Source organism: Melopsittacus undulatus, chromosome 2 (assembly GCF_012275295.1).
Source record: "Melopsittacus undulatus isolate bMelUnd1 chromosome 2, bMelUnd1.mat.Z, whole genome shotgun sequence".
Taxonomy (NCBI): Eukaryota; Metazoa; Chordata; class Aves; order Psittaciformes; family Psittaculidae; genus Melopsittacus; species Melopsittacus undulatus.
The window spans coordinates 43,531,922-43,558,086 of NC_047528.1; the positions used below are offsets into that span (position 1 = coordinate 43,531,922).

Sequence of the window (26,165 nt, forward strand, 5' to 3'; positions counted from 1 at the left end):
TTTAGAAGAAGGTTAAAACTGCAATTGTGTTCAACTTTGATTTCCCCTCTTATGATGGGAAATCTATTTTTATATATATATAATATATTATTTTTTCATATATATAACTAATCTTAAGTATTCTGGGAATTCTTTAAATTTGTGTAGTCCATTAGAAACATGTCTATTTTCTGTATTTTTTAGCATGCCTGTTACTGGAGTCATAAAGTCACTCTTCGTAGCTTGGAACAGTGGGGAGAAAGGCAGAGAGCAGTAGCTGTTATGCTGAGACAAGAACAGATATGAAATAAAGAACAGCTTTTGAAATGTTCCTCTTAAAAGGAATTTTGAGAGCTTGAGATAGGGAAATCCTGTGTTAAAAAGAATTTATCAAATACATTACTTGTATTTTGGAAAGATAGGTGAATGTTAGGGTCAAAGTGTCATTCTGTAGTTCATACATGAGCAGCGTTGTCTAGTGGAAGGTCCCCTTCCTGTGGGGGGAGTTGGAACTAGATGATCATTAATCCCCCTTACAACCCAGACCGTTCTATGATTCTATTATATGCTAGTTTTGATCAGCAGTTATTCAAAGTTGTTTGCTGTGGGCCTTTGTTGTTGTTTTTTGTTAAGATTAGTAACTAGGATAAAGGAAGGCTTTCTTATTGCCACCATCTGTTACTATGGCTCTGTCCAAAGAAAGACATTTTCTCACTTCTACGAAACGACTGTGTTGATGTAAGCTCTACCAAAACCTTTCCTGAAACTTCTATATCTTTACATTTTATGGAATCCCACTGCAGTTTACAGACAAATTTTGCATTGGTGGGCGAATCATTACATCTTCATGTGGATTGCTGAAGGCATTATAATAAGGTTTTAAATTAAGAAAAAGAGGTGGTTTGTAGATAATCCTCCAAAATTTACTTTCATTTAAGAATCACAGAATCCCAAGAAACCTCTTGATCAGTTTTCTGTTCCTAATGTTTTCCTGTAAGTGTTCAAACTTGTAGTGAAAAGACAAACTATTTTTCTTTTAATATGGTGATTTAATGCCTGAATTTCATATGGGTTTTGTTTTATCCCTACTTTTGGGGTTTGAAAACATTCAGGATTTGTGTGCAGGGGTTTTGTTCTTCTGTCACCCTTCCATTCCTCCTTGCCTCTTCAGTGTTTTTCATGTTTACTGTGGGCTTCCCTAATGTTTTCAGTTTTCCACTGTCTTGCGCTTTTCAGAACTCTTGAATTGTCGTCTTCTCCCAGCATTTTTGTTTGGAGCAGGGTTTGTGTGTGTGTGTGTTGCTTTTTAGTTGCCCTCACCTACTTCCAAAGCTGGGATATCACTAGAGTTGGGAATTCCCATACTTTGACCTAGTGCACGCAGACCAAAATCAATACACATGATCTTGTTGATTGCCAAGTACATACGAAACTTTAACTTGTAAAACTACTGGGAGTGTAAAAGTGTTAGTTGAAGAAACAGTGGTAGTCCTGCTAAATGTCCTTTTTGTTTCTTGATTTCTCAAGCTTCTGTGTAAAACTTCCAGGGCTTCTCGTGTCTTATGCTTGAATATAGATCTAAAAGAGAAGACAGTAACCAATGAACTATCAGCTTCTCAACTTACCTTAATTTCTGTACTATGTTTACAGAGCAAGAGCGGATACTTTTATTCTGTTCGATCCAAACTGGATAAAGCTGAATATGCAGCCTTGATACATGCACGTATGTGTGCATATAACTATATTTTTGGTTATAAAAATGTAGCAAGGTTTTTTTTCTTTGTTTTAATCCAAGTCTTGTATGTTACAGTCCTTTGTTTGCATTTACCCTTCATGTCTACTGTCATCTGGTTAGATTTTTGTAGCAGTGTAATACTTCCTTTTATGTTGGAATTTTCTCTTGTTTAAAGTAGTACGTTCCAGCCTGTTTACCATTTGCTTTGTTATTAAGTGACTATACCATGGGGGATGTCTGGGTTCAAAGTCAATCTCTCAAAGCCTGAATTACCGGAAGGGAATTACTGACTGTGTAAGCATGTCCTTATTAGTTTAAAAGTAAAATTAATGTTAAATCTGTTTGCTTAGCTATAGAGATTAACAGAAGCTACTGTTTTTCTTTTATTTTATAGTGGCATTTATTTTCAACTGGATTGGATTTTGTTTATCCTTCTGTATAACAAATACCATAGCTGGAAGGTATGGTGCAATCTGTGGATTTGGTCTCTCCCTGATCAAATGGATTCTCATTGTTCGGGTATGTTTCATGATTCACACTCTACAGACTCTGTTTGTAGAACAAAACCATAACAGCTTATTCAAGGATATATAATAAAAGCCAGTATATTCCAGTGCTTAGCAGAGTGCCTAGATTTTTCCCAAATTCCACTTCAGTAGAAAATTTACTTCTTTATATTCATATACACTTACTAAAGATGAAGCTAATCTATTTTTATCTGACATAGCATTTTAGGTTCATGTTTCCACTAAAATAAAATGCAGAATGACTCATTCTTTGCGTAACTACTTGAGAGCCTACAGAAGAAGTGGAGCAAGTACCTAAAATGTCACTGTTATTTTGGTGTCCTATATGAAAGATTTATAAATGGCTTATCTGGGGGAGGGAGCTGTTCAGAAAAAATGTCTTCCTTGTACCTGATTCTTTTATTCCTTGTAAGTTGCATACAGAATCAAGTCAAAATTGAATATTAATTTAGTTACATTTTTACCATCCAAGGTGCTCAGTTTCTGGTATTTTCACTAAAAGACTAAATGATTTTTCAGAAAGGTAGGTTAGCCAGATGGAAGTTACTTAGCTTGATTATGTGTGTGCTAGATGAATCACAATGATTCTTTCTGAACTTGAAGTCTGTATGTCTGTGAGTCACATAATTTAAAAACTCATCCTGTTTGATGAAGAAAGAGCTCTTGGATCACTTACTTGTTACAGTGAAGATTATGACATTCCTGTGTTGTCTCTCTTTCTAGAGACAATAGCAGAAAGCTCATAAAAGTGTATATCACCTTTGTTTTGATGGTGATACGCAAGCACGCATTTGTGCACAAAATTGTTCTGTTCCTTTGTTTCAAGCTCCTCCAAAGGCTTGTGCTACCTTTTCTTAACTTAGGATCAGTAGTACAAAACTTTATAGTGTTTAAGCAGCCTGAGTTCCTATATGCTCTCTGTGCCAGTTTTTACTGTGGGGTGGGGGTAGAGCTGGGGAGAGAACAAAAGCACAGTTTTGCCCTCAGGGAGGTTTTGCAGCCGTGGCTGCTTTTGCCTAAAGAAAGTGTAAGAGTAATGCATATGTGCCAGTTTTGGATTACTGGTTTTAGTAAATCTTCTTTCCAGTTAAATAAAATTGTAACTTTAAAAAAAAACAGACATATTGGGATATATGTTTAGAGAATTAAAAATACTGGCTATCAAGCCAGATGGGATTAATAATGTTGTCAGCTTCTTGGGAATCGAGTATTCATTTAATACTGTAATGAAGAGTCAAAATTAAAATGCTTACTCTGCTAAATATAGAAATGGCAGTATTTCTACAGGGATAATGTAAGTACCAATTCTTCAGTTCAACTTAGGGATTCTGTTTCTTGCTACTTTTTTTCTTGGATTGCTCATATAAATGAAAACACTGCAAGATTAAAACTCTAAAGAATTCACATGATCTGGCAAAAACATGTGGATCTTGGTGCACGGTTACTTGAAATAAAACCAAGCTATACCTAGAGTTCTCTAAATGTCTTGGATTTTTATCTGGTTGCATGTGTGGCCCAGTCTCTTCTCTCTCTCTCTTTTTTTTCTCTCTCTTTTATTTAAAGTGAATTGCATACCTTAATTACTTGATTTCTTGGTTGATACTACTGAAATGTCTTAGAAATGGCGAATGGGAAGCACTGTGGCAGGTTGAAGTAAATATACCGAGTGATAGCAGGACAGGAGGCATATGAAAAGTGTGCAAAGCTATTAAATAGTTATTTTATTCCTTTTGGCAAGTTTTCACACATCTCCCCATTCCTACTTATGTGAGTTTTGGAGACATTGATTAGCCTTTTTATCAGTGAAGCATGCAGTCTGGAGTCTGGTAAAGGCACAGATACCTGTCTCCAATGCCATCACACCCTGCCCTCCAGCTGCCTCCCACATCACAGGGAGGACAAAACTGTCTGCCATGGTCACTAACAGGAACAGTTGAAATGCCACTTCAAGGTTCATTTAGTTGCGTTCAGCTCACTGCTGGGAACTGAATGCTGGTTTGAAAATGAAAAGACTTTAATGAGTTGGGGGTCTTTATGGGGCTGGTATTCTTGGCAGCGATTAACAGTAGGGGGTATACAGAAGGTCAAAAGCTCTTCTTTTGAGGGGTCAGCAGAACATCCCTGTCTGATAAGATTAAACTAATGTGGCTTTTCGTGTTAATATCTAAAGCAGCAGGCTGCTGTAATGTGTTTAGGATGCAGGCACTGGGGGGAAAAAAGGAAAATCGACAAGTGGCGATTCATTATAGTAAAAAACGTCAGATTACTCTGGCCAGTAATACAAAGTTTTTAATACATATATATGCACACATTTTTATATACACACACACATTCTTTTTTAGAAATTTTAAAATAACTTTGCCACAGACCAACTAACACTGGAAGCGTTACTTGTATGTTAAATTGCTGCAGAAATACAAGTTTTGCATTTCAGTTGAATATATTACTTGTATTTAAATTTGCTTTTTCCTCTGTGCTTCCTACATTTGCATAATGCATTAAATATGTCTTAATCATCTCTCATACTGCAGCTAAGCTTTGTATGAATTTCAGTTTTCAGATTATTTTACTGGATATTTCAATGGACAGTACTGGCTTTGGTGGATATTTCTTGTACTTGGTAAGTGGTGGTTGAAAACATTTCTGTTTTGATGTAGAGGTATTTAAAGATGAATCATGTTATTGTAAATAAGAGTTCTGTAACATGTTTAGCTGTGTGTTTTTCTGAAGCTGCTGATAGATTTGTGTGTTATTTTTATTTCCATAGTATTCACAAGTTTATTGGTTACCATAGTGGTGTTATTGTATGAGCTGCTGCAGAGTATTCAAATAACCTGAAGCTCAAAAATTTTTTGTTCATATGTAATTATGAGCATACCTGAGACTTGTAGTTTGCGCTTTTTAAGCTGCTTCTACTGCTTTGGGGTTGTAGAACTGTATAATGAAACTTCAGCTTTATGTAGAGAACATATTAAAAACTGAGGGATCTCTAATACTTGCATGTATAAACCTGAATGGTAAGTATTAAATTTTAGGAAACGTGACTGATCCTACGAAAGCAGTCTGCTGTCCTGTACATAAGTCGCAAAATGTCCTTTTCTAGTACTTTGAAATGCATTCTGTGTCAGTAGTTACTCAGACGAAAGAATGGCTTAATGCTTTCTGATCACAGTGCTCCTGTGATGTCAGCTTGCTTTTAAGAGGTCTGTCTGCCCATGTTCTTATATACCTCAAAATCTCCTCTTCTGTCTGTTTTTAGTTAAGATATACCAAACCCCAACCACTGTACCATTTTTTTCAATTGTGCATTTTATAATTTGAATATGGAAGCTGGAGTGATTTTGTTTCCCAGAAGTGAATGCCCCTATCCATTTTATTTTCTAGCTCTGAAGCATAGTTCAGTAGGTGGCACTCTTCCCTTTGAGTCAGTTGACTCGTGGCTAGCAGCAAATGTTAGAATAAAATGTTGAGTAAATTTAAAAACCAAACTAAGAAAAAAACTCACATAGTGTTTGTGACTTGCTGTTTATCTCACAAGAAATGCCTGAAATCTTAAACTATGTTTAAAACTTTGCCTTTTAGTAAGGTTCAAGGGCATTCATCAGACTTCTTAATACTCAGCTTGCTGTACTGTTGTGCACAGTTTGACACATTACAGCATCAGTCCCTTGAATGCTTTCGTACTCTGAGGTGATTGTATTTAACTAAGAGGTGAAATGATTCTTCAGGTATGAACCTTCTGATGCCTGAGATTGAGATTTGACACTTTTTTCACTTGGATGAAAATAGTGTGTTCTTCCCCTATCTTTTTCCCCCACCGTGTTTGTAGCAAAACCTGTGCATTTGTAGTTCCTCTTTTTACTGTCTTTTCCAGCACTTTTTGAGAAGTTAGCTCTCTTAGATTTGAGAAACCCTTATTTTCAGTCTTAACTGAAGTTTTTTTATTTTTATTTTTAGTTTAATTTAACTCTCAAATTTGTAATATATCATGGAATAAAAGGCATTGTGAGGCATGCAGTATGCATCCAACAGTCAAGGTTGGCTTCTCTTACAAATTTTTGCATGAAAAAAAGCCAGCAGTGTTTTTAAACTGATAAAGTGGATATAATGAGATTGCTAGAACACCATAGAAGTATTTAACCCAACAGAACTACTTAGCAGAACATGGAGGAGTATTGTCAAGTCAGGAGAGCACTGCCAACCAGATCTGTATTTCATTGTTTCAGGTAACCTTCCCATTAGAGTACACAAAGGAGCATATCCTGTGTCTTTTCAGAGGTGAATTAACTGAGTTAGATTCTTTCCTTTTCATAGTCCTTTGACATACTTGAGCCCGCGTATTGCCATCTTCTCCTCTCTTCTGTCAGCATCTGGAAAAATCTGCTTGTACTTCATGGCAAAGTGAAGTGGTCTACTTCCAAGGAGCTGTCATGTACAGTTAATAAATTGGAGAGAGACAATTCTAACTTTAAAATTTAAACATTAGCCAATGTTTCTTTAGAGGAACACAATGGAAAATGGGGTGGTATTTTTTGTGTTGTTTTTTTTTTTCTCCTAACTAGAGAAATATAAAATATGGGTTGAACTTGGACTCATTTTCCAAATGTGTGTAATGCAGAAAATATGCTTTCAAGTACCGTAAGAGCTGCCTGCCCACCTTGTGCTGTTTCAGCTGCTTTTCAGTTGGACATGGGACTATCTCTGGTAGCATCGGGGTAGCAGCTTTTGTAAAAGACTTTTGATGCAGATCTTGCTCCTTCCTCTCCAGACAGAATTCACTTTAATCACAGAAATTTATTTTGCTTAGGTCAAAGTTCCACTGATTAGTACACTGTTTTGTGTTTGTTTGGGGTTTATTGGTTTGGTTTGGTTTGGGGAGGGTTGTTTTTGTTTTCATTTGCATGTCTGTTTTAATGGGGCTTTGGTTTAAAAAAACAAAAAAAAAAGGTTAAAAAAAATCACAAATAAAAATCATTTAGGGATGAAATGATTATAGGAAAAAGTCAGTATCTCAGCCAGGGCAGCAGGAACAAAAAGTGCATCAGGTAAAGAAATAATCAGTGTAACCAAAGAGATTGCTTATTAAGATGCAGGAGAAAAGGATGAAATCTTTTGTTAAATTTGTTAAGTTTAGCTTTTTATTTGAACATTGGAATCTTAATACATAGGTGTATGTATCCATATAAACATATATGTGTTAATTAAAGAAGGAGAATTGATCTATAGGCTCATGTTTCTCTCCACTGGATGAGGAATTCATATTTCAGCCTCCCACTCTTTGGGAGGATTGTTTTATCTCTGTTGGATTCTTCTTGATCCAACTGATGAATGGAATAATCTGAAGTTTACTTAGTGGTGGAAAATGGACCAGAGAGCTGTGTCCACTGTGCAACAATGTGTTTTTCTAGGTTTGTTCATGTGTCCAATGAATCTCTGAATTGTTAAAATGATGCTGACAGCATCATGTTAGTGAGTTCCATTGTTGCAGTGATGACTTCTGTGTGACTGTTCTGTATGGTTCTTCTCATCAGAATGGAAATATTCTTTCAAATTAAGTTTTAAATATTTAAAAATCATTTGAAATGTGGAGTTGACAAAAAAAAGTAATCATAAAGTGTTTAGTAATTTTCTTTGAATTGACTGTTGTTCTTCCTCTTCTTGGACAGGTATTTTCCTCACCAGTTAAATCTCAAGCCATAATCTACCCTAATTTATTATTCGCTTGTTGCTACAGCAGTCTGTACTGTCTGTTTTGTTTTTGTTTTTCTCTCCCCCTCTTTTGACTTGCAAAACCTTTATCTTAAATATTTTAAAGATATGTTTTGTGGTTTGGGTATTCTACTAACACACTGGTAACTTGTTTTAAAAGTTCTACTTGAAAAGAATGTGCAGCATCTATTCTTTTTTCCCCCCTTATTCTTTTGAAGGATTTTCATTTTTAGCAGATGATATCCTTATGTCAGAAGATAAAACCAGGAGACTTGCCTGTTGAATTTGTGAATGACTCATAAAGACCTTGCTTTACTTTGTCTAGTCTAGATTTTTAATGACTTAAATAAGAATACTGTGAGAGTGTGTACTTAAATTGAAATTCTTAATTTTGTGGATTTTCTACATTTTCAGGACTCCTCCTGTTCTTTCGAGGCTTTGTCAATTATCTCAAAGTCAGAAATATGTCTGAAAGCATGGCAGCTGCTCACAGAACAAGGTTTTTTTTCTTGTACTAAAGGTAAGCAATTTTTAGTGGTAATATTATCTTTCCCAGGAAAACAGAGCGGAATGAAATACTTAAATAATCAAACTTCTGTCACCTAACAGAAGTTGCATGGCTTTTGAACGTCTGTCATGAATGTTGTGTATATTCTACATGGACTTGGAAATATCTGCTGTCTCTTGAAGTCATGGAATTTTAAAGTAAATAGAGCATCCTTGTTGCCTCCAGTCCTCCCTGGAACTAGCATTCAGTAACAAAACTGAAGAGGAAACTGTTGTTTTTCCTAAGCAAGAAACAGTATCTGCTGCCTGTCAGAATACTGTCCTTTGTCTTGAAACACTAGCTTTAGTAGTCAACCTCTTGTCAGCAAGTTAGGAAGTGCTAATCTGCCTGCATATTAAATCTGATTGACATGGTTCTGAACATGCAAACAATAGATGAGTTTTCACAGGACTGGATTAAGACAGTTGTGTACAAGTATGATTACTGTGAATGCAGCAGTGTGCTTTATATATCCTTTAGGTAGTTGACTAATCAGTCTGGCATATATCCACTCATTTTTTTTCTTTTTTTAATACTTTTTATCCTGTAGCTGGACATATTGGACGTCACTATGTCATTTAAACCAGGGATCTCCATCTGTGTTCAGCTTTATTTAAGTTGCGTGACAAAATAAATTTAAGCCTGGAAATTAGTATTGCAGCATTTACATTACTCTGCACTCTACTTAAAAATGCTTAAATACTGCATTTTGACTTAACTGAGAAGCTATATTTGCTGTAATAAAGCAGGTTTTCATAGCTTTTCTCCAGTATTGCTCACAGGATTGATATGAAATAACCAGGAACACATTATTGAAGCCTGAAAAAAAAATTGAGACACTATTTGGCTAGAAAAAAAAAACTCCTTTTGTATAATACAGTGATATTTAAAACCAGCTGATGGTAAGTATCTATGCTATAAAGTATAGTTCTTGATAATAGAAGAAGTCCCTTAATGTAACTGTAACATAGTATTTATTTCTAATGGGCTGTTTGGTCAAAATTATGCAGTAAGTTAAAGTTAAATAACTGGGACTTAAAATGCCTTTTAGTTGCCAATTCAGGTTGCTTACTACACAGCAGCATTTCCTATTTATGGTAGTTACGTATTCCTCCTTTTCCTTGTAATATGGTAACCTCTTTAGAATACCAAAATTTGTAGTGACTAGAGGGAAAATATCTGTTAGCTTTCAGTACAGTAAAACTTAAAAGTACTATCTAAAAAGCAATTGTTAGGACTAATTGGTATTTGAAAATCGTAGCTTAAAGAGAATGAGAGTATAGGATAATGGGGTGTGTGACTGCTCTCCTGCAGTTACAGCTCTGCTTTGGACTAAACACTATCTAATTCAGCATTATCTGAAGTTAATGAGTTGTTCTGTCTGAGTTCAACGTCTTTGAAATTTTCTTTACCTGTAAGCATCACTGAGATGCATGGGCTGGTAAGGTCTGTGGAGTTGACAGAGCTGGACACACAAATACTACTCTTTTTTGAGGCATCTTTAAGTATTGAAACAAGGAGTTCAGATTAATTGCTATCACACTTAGATTTCCTTGTTCTTGCATAGACAGGTAATTCCTCTACAGTGACTATTATTTTTAATAAATAACAAATATTAACTCTACAGGTACAAAATATTTTCAGGTGCTCTTTTGAAATGACAAAAAACCAACAGGTATTGCTTTTTTTTTCCTCTGACATGAGGGAGGGAAACAGGCTACTGCTGCTTTGCTGCTTCTAGGTTTAACATCAGTTAGCAATGCTCCTTCTAGTGAATCACCACAGTGAACTGAAGTACAGCTCTTTCTTTATCTTCAGACTGCATCGAACAGACATTCCTTTCCTATACCAGTGTGACGCTTCCAGATGATGTGTAACCCTGCAAGTTAATAGGATAGAAGACTACTAAAACCAGAAGACAAATTAGTGAAGATACGGCTTCAAAAACAAATGACAGGATGGTTTATGCTCAAATACCAGTTCTGATCATTCTAATAAATATTTATAATTGCTGCCTTTTGTTTTAGCACATTTGTATATGTGCTTGTTAAAAAGTATTCAAGTAAGAACAAACCATCTGTTACTATAGATTAGGTACAATCAAACTCGGTTAATCTGTGCTTCTTGTGTCTGAAAGATTTAAGTGGTAACTTGTTTCACAGCGTGTATGTACCACTGACTTGTTGATCTGAACGTTGAATACAATGAAATGCATTAAATGATTCAGATTAACCCGTTTAGACAGGGGTTTTTTAATATAATTTAGATTCATTTAATGATTGTGTAGAACACTTTTCGAGTTTACTAAACCTCAAAATTCCTGGTTACAAACTTGCATTTGCCAATATTTTATCAAATTCAAGCCAATATACTGGTTTGCTTAAAATGATACTCCACTTTGAGTCCCCTGTAAATAACTGCATAAATGACTGTTTGAATTGCTTCTTAGGAAATATGTCAAAATATATTTTGTAACAGCATATTCTCTAAATTTTGTTTAATCTTATAGCTATATACATATTTTTTGTTAATTGGCTTGTTAAGGGTATAGTTACTATTAGATGTAATTTTGGAGGTAGAGGCATTGAGTTGTTTGTCTCATCCTAACTTTCCTCACATGCATTGTTATTAACTGGTTTGGGCTTGAGCCTGAAATATGTTATTCATATGCATGATCCCATTAAAATCATAGAGTTGTTTCAGTTGGGAAAGACCTTTAAGATCATCAAGTCCAACTGTTAACCTAGCACTGCTTTGTTCATGTTAGCAGGGCTGGACAGCCTTACATGTTTAGTCCTTGGTCATGCAGTTGAATCCGCATAGGTGCACCTTTGTTCCTGAGACAGAGTATAACACTGGTTCTGTTTAAGAAGTCTTGAGCTTAGTATAAATACAATGCACACACTGAGGGCTTCTCAAAAGAAAAGTCATGTTATAATTCTTGTTTATAATAAATACTTTGCCATTTCCTGAGAATAAACTAATTTAAATGTAAGGTAATTTTTTAAATAATCTACAAAGAGGTAGAAAAAAATTATCTTACTTTTAAAGCTCTGAAGGTAGAAAATGTGTTGCACCTCTCCTTAAAGTTCATTTAAGGTTTACCATTAATTTCTTATAAACATCATCTCTTTAAGGGGTACTGCCTGCTGTTCATGCATGTGTGGTTTCCTTTAAAGTTAATGAAATTTAGGATTCTCCTTGAGTGGGAGAATACATCTCTCAGTCCTTTGGACAACTGGAATCTCGGTTGCAAAAATACGTTAGCTGTTGGTTGCACCTTTGAGGAAAAAATTACAGATACTTCCTCCACTTTTTCTTTTTATATTAGAATTTTGCCTTTTTATTACTAACTTTAAGAACAGTGAGGTTTATGTTGTTTTAAGCTAGTGCTGTATTCAGTTTTGTATCTATAATGAATGTTTAAAATATACATATATAAACTGGTCATGTTATTAATATTCTTGATCTTTCAGAGATACTGACAGACTAAAACTTTAAGGGCACCTCCACTTCCCAGGTTTTTATGGAAAGAATAAAATTTAGCATTATGTTCAATATCGGATTGGGATTTCCTTCTAAACTCATCTGTTTATTTCTGTGGGTTTTTGCATTCATTGTCCATACAAAAAGGAAATGGATAATAAAACATTGCTTTGTTTTGCTAATTAAGACTTATACTTTCTGGTGTTTTCCTGTTTCATATTGAAAAATACACATTGCAATATTTGTGTCAACATGGAATTCTAGACAAATCAGTTGCCAAAATGAGTACTAACCAATACTCTCTGCTCTTCTTTTCATCCCATTTTATGCAACCAGCTGTAAGGACATTTCTTTTTAACGAATTGGTACAACTGTGTGAAGCAGGTAGTATTGATTATTTTTCTATGTTTGCTAATATCAACTAGTGCTATTTCCCAACTTATCAATTTTCCCAAATTAAGTAGCAGTCTTCTGATGAAATTGTTTGCTCCACTGCATTTTACAGAAAGCTTCATACAGGTACATGGTTTCACTGTGTTTTGTTATTTTTCCGGACTGCTGGGGAAACCTTATTTGGACAGAAAGAATATGTAGGGTTAAAAACATACACATGTTATCTAATCCTCTGTAGTTGATGCAGCAGTTTGGTAGCCTGAAATCTCATCAGCAGGAGGAAGGGAATTGGGACACTGTTTTCAAAGACTGCAATCTATTCCAGATGTGTCAAATGCTGCATATTTTCCTTGCTATTTCCTGTGAGCTTGGTTAGGAGCAGCTGGGCTCTGTGGTTTAGAGACACCTGGCCAGCTTTGCTTTGTGTCTTAGTTTGGGGGGAGGGGGGGGTAAGGGGGAATGGGAATCTCCGGTATCGCAGTGAAGTTGACTGTAAACAGATTTTGTGTGAATGCAAATAAGACTTTGAAGTTTGGGGCAAAAACAGTTGGAGAAGGGAGGTGGGGAGAGAAACTGCCATTTTATTCAAGCAACTGGTATGATCATAATTTCTTTAGTTTTGTCATCTACTTTATTCATGTGGACACCACAGGAAGATGGACAGCTTGAATATGATTCAAATAGCCTGCGACTCTGTTAATGCGTTTCAGAACTGATCCATCGCTCACACTTCCACCCTTCTTATGGAGTGGAGGTTGTGACCAAGATCTCACTTAGCTGTCTTACCTAGAGTACTGACACAGACCTCATCCTGCAACATATTTTAACCTGGTTTCAACACCCTACTCTTTCTGGGTCTGCTTCTCTCCCTTTAAATGATGACAGCAGGTGAGAAAAAAGTGGTTTTATTAACATGCTGTCATAACACCAGAAAGCTTTTAATCTCTTTTCTGCTTTTTGAGAATGTTTTCCCATAGTACTGCAGCTTAATCTATCCTGTGTGGTTGTTTGCATTGTTCACTTCAACAGAAAGCTCATCTCATGAAATTAGTATCGCTTTCTTGACTTCTGAAGTGAAGGAAATAAATATATCTCCATAGGGAAAAATATATTCCTGTAATCATGCTAAAATGTGATTAGCATATCATAGAATCGTAGAATAGTTAGGATTAGAAAGGACCTGAACATCATCTAGTTCCAACCCCCCTCCCATGGGCAGAGACACCTCACACTAAACCGTGTCACCCAAGGCTCTGTCCAACCTGACCTTGAACACCAGCAGGGATAGAGCATTCACAGCTTCCTTGGGCAACCCATTCCAGTGCTTCACCAGCCTCACAGTAAAGAATTTCATCCTTATATCCGATCTAAACTTCCCTTGTTTAAGTTTTAACCCGTTACTCTTTGTTCTATTACTACGGTCCCTAATGAATAGTCCCTCCCCAGCATCCCTACAGCCCTCCTTCAGATACTGGAAGGCTGCTATGAGTTCTTCACACAGCGTTCTTTTCTCCAGGATGAACAGCCCCAACTTTCTCAGCCTGTCTTCCTATGGGAGGTGATCCAAAGTCCTGATCATCCTTGTGGCCCTCCTCTGGACTTGTTCTAACAGTACCATGTCCTTTTAATGTTGAGGGCACCAGAACTGCACACAATACTCCAAGTGAGGTCTCACGAGAGCAGAGTAGAGGGGCAATATCACCTCCTTTGACCTGCTGGTCATGCTCCATTTGATGCAGCCCAGAATAGGGTTTGGTTTCTGGGCTGCAAGTGCACACTGAAGCTGGCTCATGTTCATTTTCCCATTGACTAACACCCCCAAGTCCTTCTCCGCAGGGCTGCTCTGAATCTCTTCTTTGCCCAACCTGTAGCTGTGCCTGGGATTGCTCTGACCCAGGTGTAGGACCTTGCGCTTGGCATGGTTAAACTTCATGAGGTTGGCATCAGCCCGCCTCACAAGCGTGTCCAGGTCCCTCTAAATGGCATTCCTTCCCTCTAGCGTATAAACCTAACCACACAGCTTGGTGTCATCTGCAAACTTGCTGAGGGCACACTCAATTCCACTGTCCATGTCACCGACAAGTATGTTGAACAAGACGGGTCCCACCACTGATCCCTGAGGGACACCACTCGTTACTGGTCTCCAGCTGGACATTGAACCATTGACCACAACTGTTTGCATGCGCCCATCCAGCCAGTTCTTTATCCACCAAGTGGTCCACCTATCAAATTGATGACACTCCAATTTAGAGACAAGGATGTCATGTGGGACAGTGTTGAATGCTTTGCACAAGTCCATCAACTGCTCTAACCCTGTCCATCTGTTCCGTAGCCCCCCACCAAATTGGTCAGGCAGGATTTCCCCTTAGTGAAGCCATGCTGGCTGTCACCAAACACCTTGTTGTTTTTCATGTGCCCTAGCATGCCTTCCAAAAGAATCTGCTCCCAGATTTTGCCAGGCACAGAGGTGAGACTGACTGGTCTGTAATTCCCCGGGTCATCCATTTTCCCCTTCTTGAAAATGGGGGTTATATTTCCCTTTTTCCAGTCATCAGGAACTTCACCTGACTGCCATGATTTTTCAAATATGATGGCCAGTGGCTCAGCAACTTCATTTACCAGCTCCTTCAGGACCCATGGATGGTTTTCATGAGGTCCAATGGACTTGTGCACATTCAGGTTCTTAAGATGGTCTCAAGCCAGATCCTCACCTACAGTGGGCCCAAGGTCTAGTTTTACCATCTGTGTCTTTACTTAGCAAATCCTTTCCATTTCCATGTCCCTTTTCCTTTCTCTGTGCACCTGCTGTGCATCCCACAAAAAGAGGCAGAGGGCCGCTATACTGCGTGTTGTATGCAGTTAATAAATAAACCACCTGGCAATTATTAAGTTGCTTTTTTTTCTTTCTCTGCAATGGTGGTTTATATTTTCATACCTCCCTATGTTACAGGTAAGCCAACTTTTTAAAATCTATGACTTTCAGACAACTGGTAAATGTTAAATCTACACCTGCTACAAGTATTTTGTATGCAAGTGGAACTAAAGCAGCAGCAGAATATGGTTTAAGTATTGTTTTCATTTATCTCCCCAAGTGCCCACATGACCAACTTGAAACATTTCTCTGATACATAATTGTTCATAAAGTATAGCAAATAGCACTGGCTCCCCAGCTGTTGTTCTTTTTCTGTTTGTAAAATAAAAAGGTATATATTAAGCAATCTTAAAATGTTTTGGTTCTTTCATCCTGAGGGATTTTTACGGTTATGCCCACTTTTTTACATCTGTTCTTGTGGTCTTCGCTCTTAATTTTTCTTGTGGTTATAGGAATACTGTGTTTGTGGGGGTATCCTTAGTGTAATACGAGAAGTTGTTCATTGATTTGTCATTATACGTTGCTGCGCAGATGCCCATCCTTCTTAATTTTCTAGGTTGATGTAGTTCCATGTCTTCCAAATCCCGGTTTCACATGGACAGGCTGCTGCTATAAGTTGTTCATTAGTAAGATAACTATAAAGCATGCTTCACTTGGGTATGTTCATTAATTGAGGCTTGTAGTTCAATATAATTGCAGTAGCCTTGCTGGGCTGCTGCTGTAGGAGTTGGGGAGTGTGTGCTTCTGGAGCCTGAAGTCTCAGGTGTAATTTTTCCATTAGTGGTGACCAGGTGTTTGAGCAAAGTCTGCAGTGCTTGCTGGTGGAAGCCTTACTGGAATAAAGCCAGTGTTAATCATCATGTAATTGGGAACTTGAGCACTTGCGGGACCATTGCTTAGCTCTTCTTTGGTCTCTGACTGACTTGTAGGTAGTGAATTAATTTGACAGTATCTCTTGCAACTTTCACTGGAAGTTTTTATATGGATTTTCATCTTGGAGGATGACAAGCAGTTTTTGATGCGTCAGATCTACCTCTATGCCTCTCAGAACAAGGATCTTCTGAAGCCAGCCCAATCAGTTCACTTCTCCATATACACAGACTAGTGGAAATAAATTCTGCAGATTAAATTGATAAGCCAAATACTACTATTTCTACCTCAAATGTGGATCACATCCCACTTAAAAGCTATTACTTTGAGAATAGTATGACACTATTGTTAAGCAAAACCAGTAATTTTTATTGTAAACAATTATTGGCAGCCAGTTGTAGTCTTACTGTACTTTGAATTTTCAAGTTTAGCTGTTTTTTTCCTGAGGAATCGAAATTTTGGGGTTTTGGTTGCTGGAGCTTTTTTGGTAGGAAAATTGCAACACTCATTCCAGTTCTGCTGGTGTTCATTGTAACATGGGCATATGTTAAATGCAAGAAACACTGACAGCATAATCCTGTGATAAAAAAAAACATTATTACGCATTCAGAAACTTAAATTTGCTTCTGAATTCTGACTGAAAGCTGATGTGATGTGTTGGACTTGGCAGGTTACGTATGGCTTGGCCTGACTCCTCCTACGTAAGGATGGTGAGTGTGCCCTACACTGTGTGCCCTGGCTGTGTCACGAGTTCAAGATGAGAGTGCTGTGTATATAGCAGAGATTCACTGTACTTCCACAGGGGAGGAGGAGTACTTGGACCTTTAACTCTGGGTTTGCATCAGTTGGCATAGTCAATGTTTCTGGTGAGATGGTGGGAGCATGTCTGAGTGCAGTGCTTATCCCTTTTCTCCCCACCTGACCTGTCAGTTTGTGCATCTATGTTATCTGTGAAAAGGGCCCTTAGGTTTTCTTCTCTTCCTGAAGACAACTGGAATAGTAAACTCTCCCCCACTTGGACAGGGAAAAGGAGATCCCAGCTGAGTGTCCAGGAGGGCATTTGGCCAGCAGTTGTTAGTGTAGCTGGCCCCATGGAAATGCCTCTGGCTGTTCCCTGACTTGTCAGCAAGGATGCAGTCTGCAGCCCTGTCTTGGATTACACAATCTGCCTCGCACATGTAGCTTTCTCAGCTGTTACAACACTGAGGTGTACATTAACGAAGAAATCAGTGTTTTTAACTTTGTATTTCATCACAGATCTCATGATGCTGGGCAGCCTTCTTACCATTTCACTTATGGATGGAAAAATGCATCCCTCTCAGTGTGCATTTTAAAATCTCATAGGTGGATGTGATGTGCTCATGAACGCTTGGTCCTGGTCTTGGATGGACCTCTTTATAACTGCCTGGTACAAAGCAGTCACTAAGATTATCAACTGGCTTCTTAATAAATACCATTTTACTCATAAAATTTGTTCTTTTTAGAGAAACTCTTGCTGACTAGAAATGTTCCCTATCTAGTAACAGCAACAGCTGTAGGAGGAGCGTAGCCCAGAACACCCAAATGTGTCAAATATTATTCATACTTCAGTGAATAAAATATTTCAAGTACCATATTAAATTTTTCATGTTGGAGTGTTTTGGGTTTTTTTACTTACTTCTTTTTTACATTTCATTTGTATGAAGTTTTTTTTTTTTCCTTTGGGCGATGTAAACAGCTAAAGGGTGAACGTGGTAGTTCCCAAAGGCTGAGTCATTTAATTTGGTTGCTCTTAGAGGGTCATGCTGCTTTGAACTGTGAATGTGAAAACTACTTAGGGAGGTTTCAGAAGTGATAGATCATCAAGAGAAGCTGTGGCTGCCCCATCCCTGGCAGCGTTTAAGGTAAGGTTGGATGCAGCTTTGAGCAATCTGGTCTAGTGGATGATGTCCCTTCCCATGGCAGGGGGCTGGGAATTACATGATTTTTAAGGTCCCTTCAACCCAAACTATTCTATGATTCTATGAATTTAGTAATTCCTACATGTGCTGCCAGCAAATGTTATCCAAAAACATTATTTTTTGTATGTTTGTTGTTATTTCCCTGTGGCTTTTGTGCAGTCTTCCTCATAGTTATATTTGGGTTATATATCTGTAGTATTTGATGTCTGTGATCCATGCCTTTCAAGTGACTTACTGTATTTTATGTGCATACACATTTCCGTTATATCAAGAGAAAAGATGGGGTGGGGTGTTGGGTTTTTTTGTTTGTTTGCTTGGGTTTTTTTAATCTAGGGAGGTTTGGTTGTGTTTTGCTTCAGAAGTGTCTGCAGACCATTTACTGCTTCTGCATCTCAGCTCTAAACAGTAAATTTCAGTGATAATGGTAATTGTTTTAATCTTCGTTTATTTAGGATTTTTTTTCCTGTATGATTTCTTTTTTTGAGGTGTTTGTTAATACTTGTGCAGTGTTTAGTGCAGTCTTACTCCCCATCTTTTTTAGAGCTTCTAATTTTACAGCATCTGTGTTACAAAAGGGGTTAAACAGCTCGTGTGATTTAATCCAGATCTGGGGTTTGTGAAATGCATAAAATGCAGTCCAGTAGTGTTTGTGCTCCTAATTAATGCAGAGTAGTTTTGCCCTTCAAATGAAAAATGCCACACTGTTAACTCTCAGCTATCCAGTGGCAGCTTATATTTACATGATGAATCAGTGAATGCCACGGGCATGGCACCTGCACAGGTCTTGTTTGGCTCCCAGCGCTGTGCTCCTCACTTCAGTAACAGCAACTATACTGCTATGACCTTTGATTTAGATTTAAGTTTGGAAAAGCTAGCACAGGCTCTCTGTGTCCCAGATCCTGATCTAGAAAGGACTTTGCAGCTAACTAGGTACATGCAGAGCTGTCTTTGGTTTCCTAGGCTGTGTCTCTAGTATCTGGGCTACTGGGAAATATTGTGCAGAAATTTCAGTATAGAGCCATGTCAGCTTGGGTCTGACATGGCTGGCTGCAACTTGGGTAAAACAGATTTTGTCAGGCTCAAACGTACGCCTTTGGGCCAGTCTGAGCATCAGCAACATGTTCTTAAACACATCTGGAGTATCCATATTAGCTAGATATTTTTTTTATAGTAGTAAGAAATGAGTATCATGCTGATGTATATAGCATCTAAGTTCCTTTACGAGCCCAATTTTAGCTATATCGTTTGGGCGTACAACAGTTGAAGCTGAGTTCCTGATCTCAGGATTATTTCTGTGCTTGGCATAAATGAAAATACCCTTCCCTGAGTATCCCAGCTCCTATCTGTGTGCTGTAGCTTTCCTTTGGACCAGTACTTTCCACACTCATTCAGTCATTCAGGTTGGAGGGGGATCACAGGAGCTAATCTGGTGCAGGATCCTGTTCAAATCAGGGCCAGTGCTGAATTCGGAGCACATTGCTTAAGACTTTTTCATCTGGGTCTTGAAACCCCCAGAGCACAGCAGCTTGTCCCGGTGCTTCATTGTCCTTGTTTGTCGTCATCACTGGCTGAGCTTTGATGAGGGATGTGCTCAAGTGGCTCCTTCCACAGCACCCTGGAGCTCTGAGCTCTCTCTTGACAAGTGAATCCTGGCAGGAGGAAGGATGTAACTCAAGCCTCTGGGTTACTGAGCAGCCCTGGAAACTGCTCAGCTGTCAAGTGACAAAGGGGAGAACACAGTTTGAGAGAAAGAGTGTCCAGTCTGATAAACTGCCCACATTTCAAGCCCTGAAAAAGGGTGGTGGGCCTTCCACTGTTTTCTGCCAGCTTGTTTAAGCATCTTAGCGCTCAGAGCACTGGATGCTGTGAATTCTCTTAATCCTTCCCAAACCTGATGCTTCCATGAGGCCTTTTCTCCATACGTGGTACGTGAGTGTTCTCCTGTGATTCCTGTTTCAGACTAATTACAGGCTTAAATATCTGAATCTCTTGCAGCAGGACTCCTGTCTTCTAATTTCATCAGCCTGAAAGTTTAGTCCTCTAGTCTAAGCTACTCACCAAAGATTACTTTGTAGTCAGATCAAGAGATGCATCTGCAAATGATGCTTTTTTTCCGCCCAAAGCCATATGTCCAAAATGGAGTCATCTGGATGAGCACTGAAAAGCTTTTGGACTGCACCTTAAAGTACCTTTTAAAATACATGCCCTGAAGGTTCTTAAGAAAACAATAGCTTTTGGTCACACTGGAGCTTGCTGAAGAGTTCCTCATTTATAGGAAAATTGCTTTTCTGTCTTTGAAGTTCAATTGAGCAATTTGTCCCAGCTTTCAGTGTTCTCTGCTCTTTGGGGACATCTGTCCTGTGGCTAAGGACACCACAACTCCCAGAGTTGCCAGTCCCCTGGGTTCTCTCAGGATCCTGCCTTGAATTTGGCAATAGGCTTGAGTCTGTGGTGTTTCAAACGGAATGGTTTGGACTTTGTGAAATAATGTTTTCCTAAAAACTTTGTTTCATAAGCAAATAAGGATCAGCTGTTTGCTTCCTTCTGATCCAAGGACTGTGGAGACATAATGAAGCGAGTATGCAAATGTCTCTTTTTTCCATAAAACATTCCATTGAGCTATGTGTCTCCTATCCCCAGTATTTTGGCATTTGTCGTGATTAAAGCAGCTAAGTTTTTTACAAAGACCAGAGAAACCAATTTTCATGGCAAGAATCCCTTTTGGTATGCTTGTGAGGGCTGCATGTTTTCACAATAGAGCTGGCCAGGTGTGTCAAGAGTGCCATGCAGTGAGGTGCTGATCAAGATCTGTCATCTTCTGAGCTTGTTTAGCTAGTTTATTAACAGTTTTTGTAGCTATTAGTTTGGAATTGACTGCTATTTCAGTAATCTGGAGATTTTGAAAGGTCACCCAGGTGCTCTGAGACCTATAGCCCCACTTGATTCTTGAATCCCAGCGTTCAAAAGCAAGAACTCTACCAGTTCTGCATCTTGGCAGTTTGGCAAACCTGCTGCAGGAGTGCTGCCCAGCAGCTACACAACACTTTCTAGAATCAACTATGAGTTAGGGTTGGAAAGGACCTTAAAATCATCTAGTTCCAATGCCCCTGCGATGGGCAGGGACACCTCTCAGTAGAACATACTGAACCATGTCATGCTAAACCATGTCACACTAAGCCATGTCACCCAAGGCTCTGTCCAAACTGACCTTGAACATCGCCAGGGATGGAGCATTCACAACTTCCTGGGCAACCCATTCCAGTGCCTCACCACCCTTACAGTAAAGAATTTCTTCCTTATATCCAATCTAAACTTCCCCTGTTTAAGTTTCAACCCATTACCCCTTGTCCTATCACTACAGTCCCTAATGAATAGTCCCTCCCCAGCATCCTTATAGGCCCCCTTCAGATACTGGAAGGCTGCTATGAGGTCTCCACGCAGCCTTCTCTTCTCTGGGGTGAACAGCCCCAACTTTCTCAGCCTGTCTCCAAAATTCTGTTGACCTCTCAAAATCTCAAAATTACTTTAAAAGTTAATCCCAAAATTTGCACTGTCGTAAATTACACCAGTTTTCAGAGACAGCCTGGGACTCAGTCCACTGCTAAATAATCTTGGCTGCAGAAAGAGACCCTAGGCCCCCAGACCAATGGTGCAGTAGCTTACATCTACACCACTGTAAACCAGCAGACCTGCAGCAGGCTGCATCCATGCTGCATGTACGTGGCCTTGGCTGTTGTTGGATGCTAAGACAGGATGTTATTTTGCATTTATGTTTTAGTTCAAAGCACCTGAAATGTGGCCTACATTGCAGCTTTGCAGACTGGTGTTTTTCTAATGTGAAACAGATGGTCTGCAACAGTGCTCTGTGGTTCCGAGGCTGCTGAGATAGTGTTCAGAGGACTGAGGCAGTAGGAGAAGAAAGTCAAACTTGGTGTAGTCTTAGCCATGCTGCTTGTCCTCTGGAATTTCTTGCCAAAACTGCATCCGAGTTCAGACATGGGGAGACAGCCAGAGAATGACCTAACAGCTAAGCAGTGCAGAAGACTGGGGCTCCAGTGCTTATTTTCAGTGCTTCACTCCTTCACTGAGCAATATGGGAATAACCATAAACCCTATTACAAATCATGATGCTCACATAAAACCCTGCATGTAGCCCCTCCACTGTTTCAGGAGTTGCGTAGATTCCCTTTCTCAGCTCTGGTAAACTGATTCAGTTGCTCCAAACTGAGCAGAATTTGCTTGTGAATTGAAAGGTTATGCCTGAACATTTTAGTCTGTTGTATGAAATGAGGAGTGATCCAAAACACTGCAGTTAAGATAAAGGACTCGAGGGCCATTTAATTGTGGCCACCTGGCTACCACCACCTGAAAGCTCAAACCTGCCCTGTACCCACCATACAAACCACTATACAAATTAAAATGCTGTGACAGGTAGCAGAAAGTGCATGTTAATATTTATTCTCTCCCTGTTAGTGCAGGAGTGCCTCCTCACTCCTTACTCTGGTCCGCATCCCATCTTCTGGTGGGCCAGTTTCCATACAAAGAAAGGGAGTTGCAGCAAGCTTAAAATATCCCTGGGTCCCAACAAGTATGAAAGGTGTGTTACCTAATACACTTGCCCTGCCCAGCCAAAGAGACCACATTTTGGATAGTTTCACAAGCTGTAAGGTTTCAAACCCTGCCAATGTTAGCACATAATCTTAGCTTTGCGTTTGGAAGTGGTCCCCTTGCTTCGGAAGAGGGGGGGGTTAAGAAGAGAGGCCTCTCTCTGTAGAGCTGGGGTTTAGTCTCATATTTTAAAATCTCAAATAGTGGTTTTGGTTAAAAAGAAAACACTTCAAATGTGGATCATTTAATATTGTAGTCAGGTTTTCCTCCTTTGGGTTTCTGTGAAGAGGCACAGAAAGGATTGCAGAGCTCTGGACACAAGGGTAAATGATAACCGGTCACTCTCCAAGAGTGTGGATGGGTATCTGGAAGGTAATGCTGCACCTGGGCTTTATGTTTGTGCCCACCCACAAGGCTCAATAAAAACCTTTTTCTTCTTTTCTTTTTCCCCCCGTTTTCCATTGTTCTATTGAGGGGAGGCTTCCTGAATTCAGCCATATAGACTTTTAATGAGTGACCTATTTGCGTGACTCCTTTCCACATTGGCAAATAGCATGGATGAGAGGGAGTTCCTCATGCCCTCTGCACCACGGGCACCCTCTCCTTCTCCCTGCTCGATGGGATCCAACTCAGGCAGCAAGAGCTTGACCTGAACTCACTAGCCACAGAATACTATGGCTGTACACTGTATTTCTGCACCTTGTATCAACACCAACAAACTAGAGACCTTGCAGTGAAACTGGTTGTGTGTACTGTCTGCTCTGGCTGATAAGAGATTTCTCATACCTAAAGTAAACAGCTCTTCCTAAATGCTGAGGCTCACACCGTTGTGACAGTGAAAAAATAGCATTTGCAGCCTATAGTATCCTTTCTGTCATTGCTTTTGAAAGGTGTAGTGCATCTGAGCACCACAAAAGTGATGGGTTTGGATCTGGCATGTCATACTTTACAAGGAGAGATTCCCAGTGTCAGTCTGGATGGGGCATAACTGTGTTCGTTCCTGCCGCTTCTTCCTCCTCCTTTGCCTGCCCCTCCAAGGGTTGGGGTTTTCCTCCAAACACTGGAAACTCTGTGATTAATTTTTCCATACAAAGAAAAGACACTTTCTTAAAATAGTATTTATGGCATGTTGGTATTCTTTAGCCTTGATGTATTCCAGAAAAGTGGATTGAGAACTAGAACTGAAGAGAGAAAACCCCAAACCTGGATCAAAATAATTAACAAAAGCGATTGAAAATTGTGAAGTTAAAATGTGACATTACATGTTCTAAAACCCAGATGACTTCATACTAAGCAAGAAAATACAGCAAAAAAAGTTCCTCTTCATATGGTATTCCAGTATATTGAAAACCAGAATTACTGCTCAAGGTTATGCAGTCAGGTGTTTTTTGTGAATATATTCCTTATTTAACTTCTGTAGACAACTCTGGTCACAATTTGTCTCATAGGCAGTTAGCTAAGACTTTAGTGACCTTTAATTACTTATCTTTTGCTTTAATAGAAGGGGGTTCACAAGCTGCACTGGCAACAGTTTAGTCCTCCATCTCTGACAGACTTGAAAGATACTGGTACTGCAACAATGAAGATGAAATGTGTACATTACACATGTTGTAAAGAGACAGGATACATAGAAGAATAAACAAGCATCAATTAGCATCTGGTTTCAGCTGAGTCACAAGTGGGTTTCATGCTTGGACTTTGTTCCATTTTAGTGTTCACATACAGGCTCTCTGAGAGACCAGATGCACATGACTGCAAGCAGTGTCTGTCTTTCATGTTTGCAGTGCCCAAAAGGCACCATAAAAAGACAGAAAAAAACGTCCATATTTGTCTTGAAGTTCACTTGGAAAGTGAAAGAAAAATGCCCATTTCAAGTCTGCAGCATTGCTCCTTCTAGTGATTTCCAGTGAGCTGCCTTGTAGGCCCATTTGCAGCTCCATAAAGTATAGTTATTACAGTTTGCTTCCCAATATTACGCCTGCTATTTCTCTACAGTAACTAATAAAAAGAAAAAGAGCAATAGCCATTTGAACAAGCAGCTTTGAAATGCCAAATTTTGGTTGCAATGCCATTCAAGGTTTGTGTAAACATCTTCAGCCGGAAACTTGAATTCAAACATCGGTTAATTCAGCATGTTGGAAGAGATAGTTTATTTGTGTGCGTCCCAAAACCACTGCATATTTTGGCATGGGAAGGGAACAGCAGCAAACTAGTGGGTCAGGAGTGAGGTCAGCTGGCACAGTGGTGAAGGAAGCTTGTGCAATACCTGCCTGCAGTTGGTTTTGCTGTAGCTGATGCTAATGTCCCTTGCCACGAGGAGCTCTGAAGTCACCCCCAATTCAACAACATTAACAAAACACATGGTGTTTTGTAGACATTTGTATAACACTGTAAACTTTAATCAATTTTATTAATGGAATGTGCTTTATCAGTGGCAATGGGAATTTGGATCTGAGGGAAAGGAGATCGATGGGAGATGGGGAGTTATTTTTGGAGTGGAGGGAAGAGGATCTCTTTTGTGCAGCGAGATTCATTCCTCTGGAAGGTCCCCACCAGGTGTTTTGGTGAAGTCCTATGGAGGAATGTGCAGTAATAAATGGAGATTCAGTGAACAAACCAGGAGGCAAGGATAGATTTATGTCCTTGGCAGCTCGAGCCAGTCTCCATATGTTGTTAACATTAGATGGCGAGAGAAATTAACTGTATCATATGCTATAGCACAGCCTGTATTTTGAGCCTCTCCTGTTTAAAAACAGCTTAAAACAAATGGAAAAGATAAAACGAGAATTTTCCTCAAGTGAGAACAGATGGCAAAGTTTTCAGGCCCTGGAAGGCAGAGGGAGACTTCTCCATGGCCAGGAGGAGTTGGGACGAGGAGCACTGTGTCACCTCTTTCTGCCAAGAGTGTGCTTTTTGTCGCAATAACTTACCTTTTGTAGCCAGCCACCTTCTTTCTTTACTACGGTTCAAAGCTGAAGACATTTTGGGCATAAAGTTTCTCGACAGATACTCCTGAGGACACTTGTATTACATTGCATTTTCCAGTTCCTTCTTCGGCAAGACTTAGTGTCTGTAACGTGGTAACGTCAAGCACCTTGGCCTTCTTCCTTTGTTATATATCAGGAAATGTGGGAGTTTATTATTGATTTTTGTGGCATCTAAGTTGCTCGCTGTCTGCCCAGACGGCACCTCCGGCTGTTCCTGGGCTGTGGTGCCAGCAAGCGAAGGAGCTATACCAGACATTGGCGGAACCCAAAGGTACCCTGCCACTGGTGTCCAGAGCCTCCAGGTAGAGCTGGGAGGATGCTTTTAATATAATTAGCTCAGGAACTTTGTGGTTTGGCTCTATGCTCAATTAATTTATTAAAGATGTAGGCAGACTCAAGTTCCTTAAGAGCCTTTCTTGCAGTTATTTTCTTTTAAGATGTGAGCTTTATAAGGGTCTGAAACAAAAAACAACCAACCAAACAAACTCCACTTCCTGTTTTGTCCAAGTATT

The 26,165-nt window shown here is 39.2% G+C and overlaps 1 protein-coding gene across 2 annotated transcripts in view; it reads left to right on the plus strand.

The window, feature by feature from the left end:
- The window catches only part of NDFIP2 (Nedd4 family interacting protein 2), a 46,384-nt gene extending 34,209 nt beyond the window's left edge, over positions 1-12,175 (plus strand). For both annotated transcript variants that reach the window (XM_034074552.1, XM_034074553.1), the window contains 4 exons: positions 2,109-2,233; positions 4,795-4,861; positions 8,365-8,470; positions 10,316-12,175. In XM_034074552.1, coding sequence (XP_033930443.1) covers positions 2,109-2,233; positions 4,795-4,861; positions 8,365-8,468 — 296 coding nt within the window. In that variant the 3' untranslated portion in view covers positions 8,469-8,470; positions 10,316-12,175. The remainder of the gene's footprint in view (positions 1-2,108; positions 2,234-4,794; positions 4,862-8,364; positions 8,471-10,315) is intronic.
- The last annotated feature ends 13,990 nt before the right edge of the window (positions 12,176-26,165 follow it).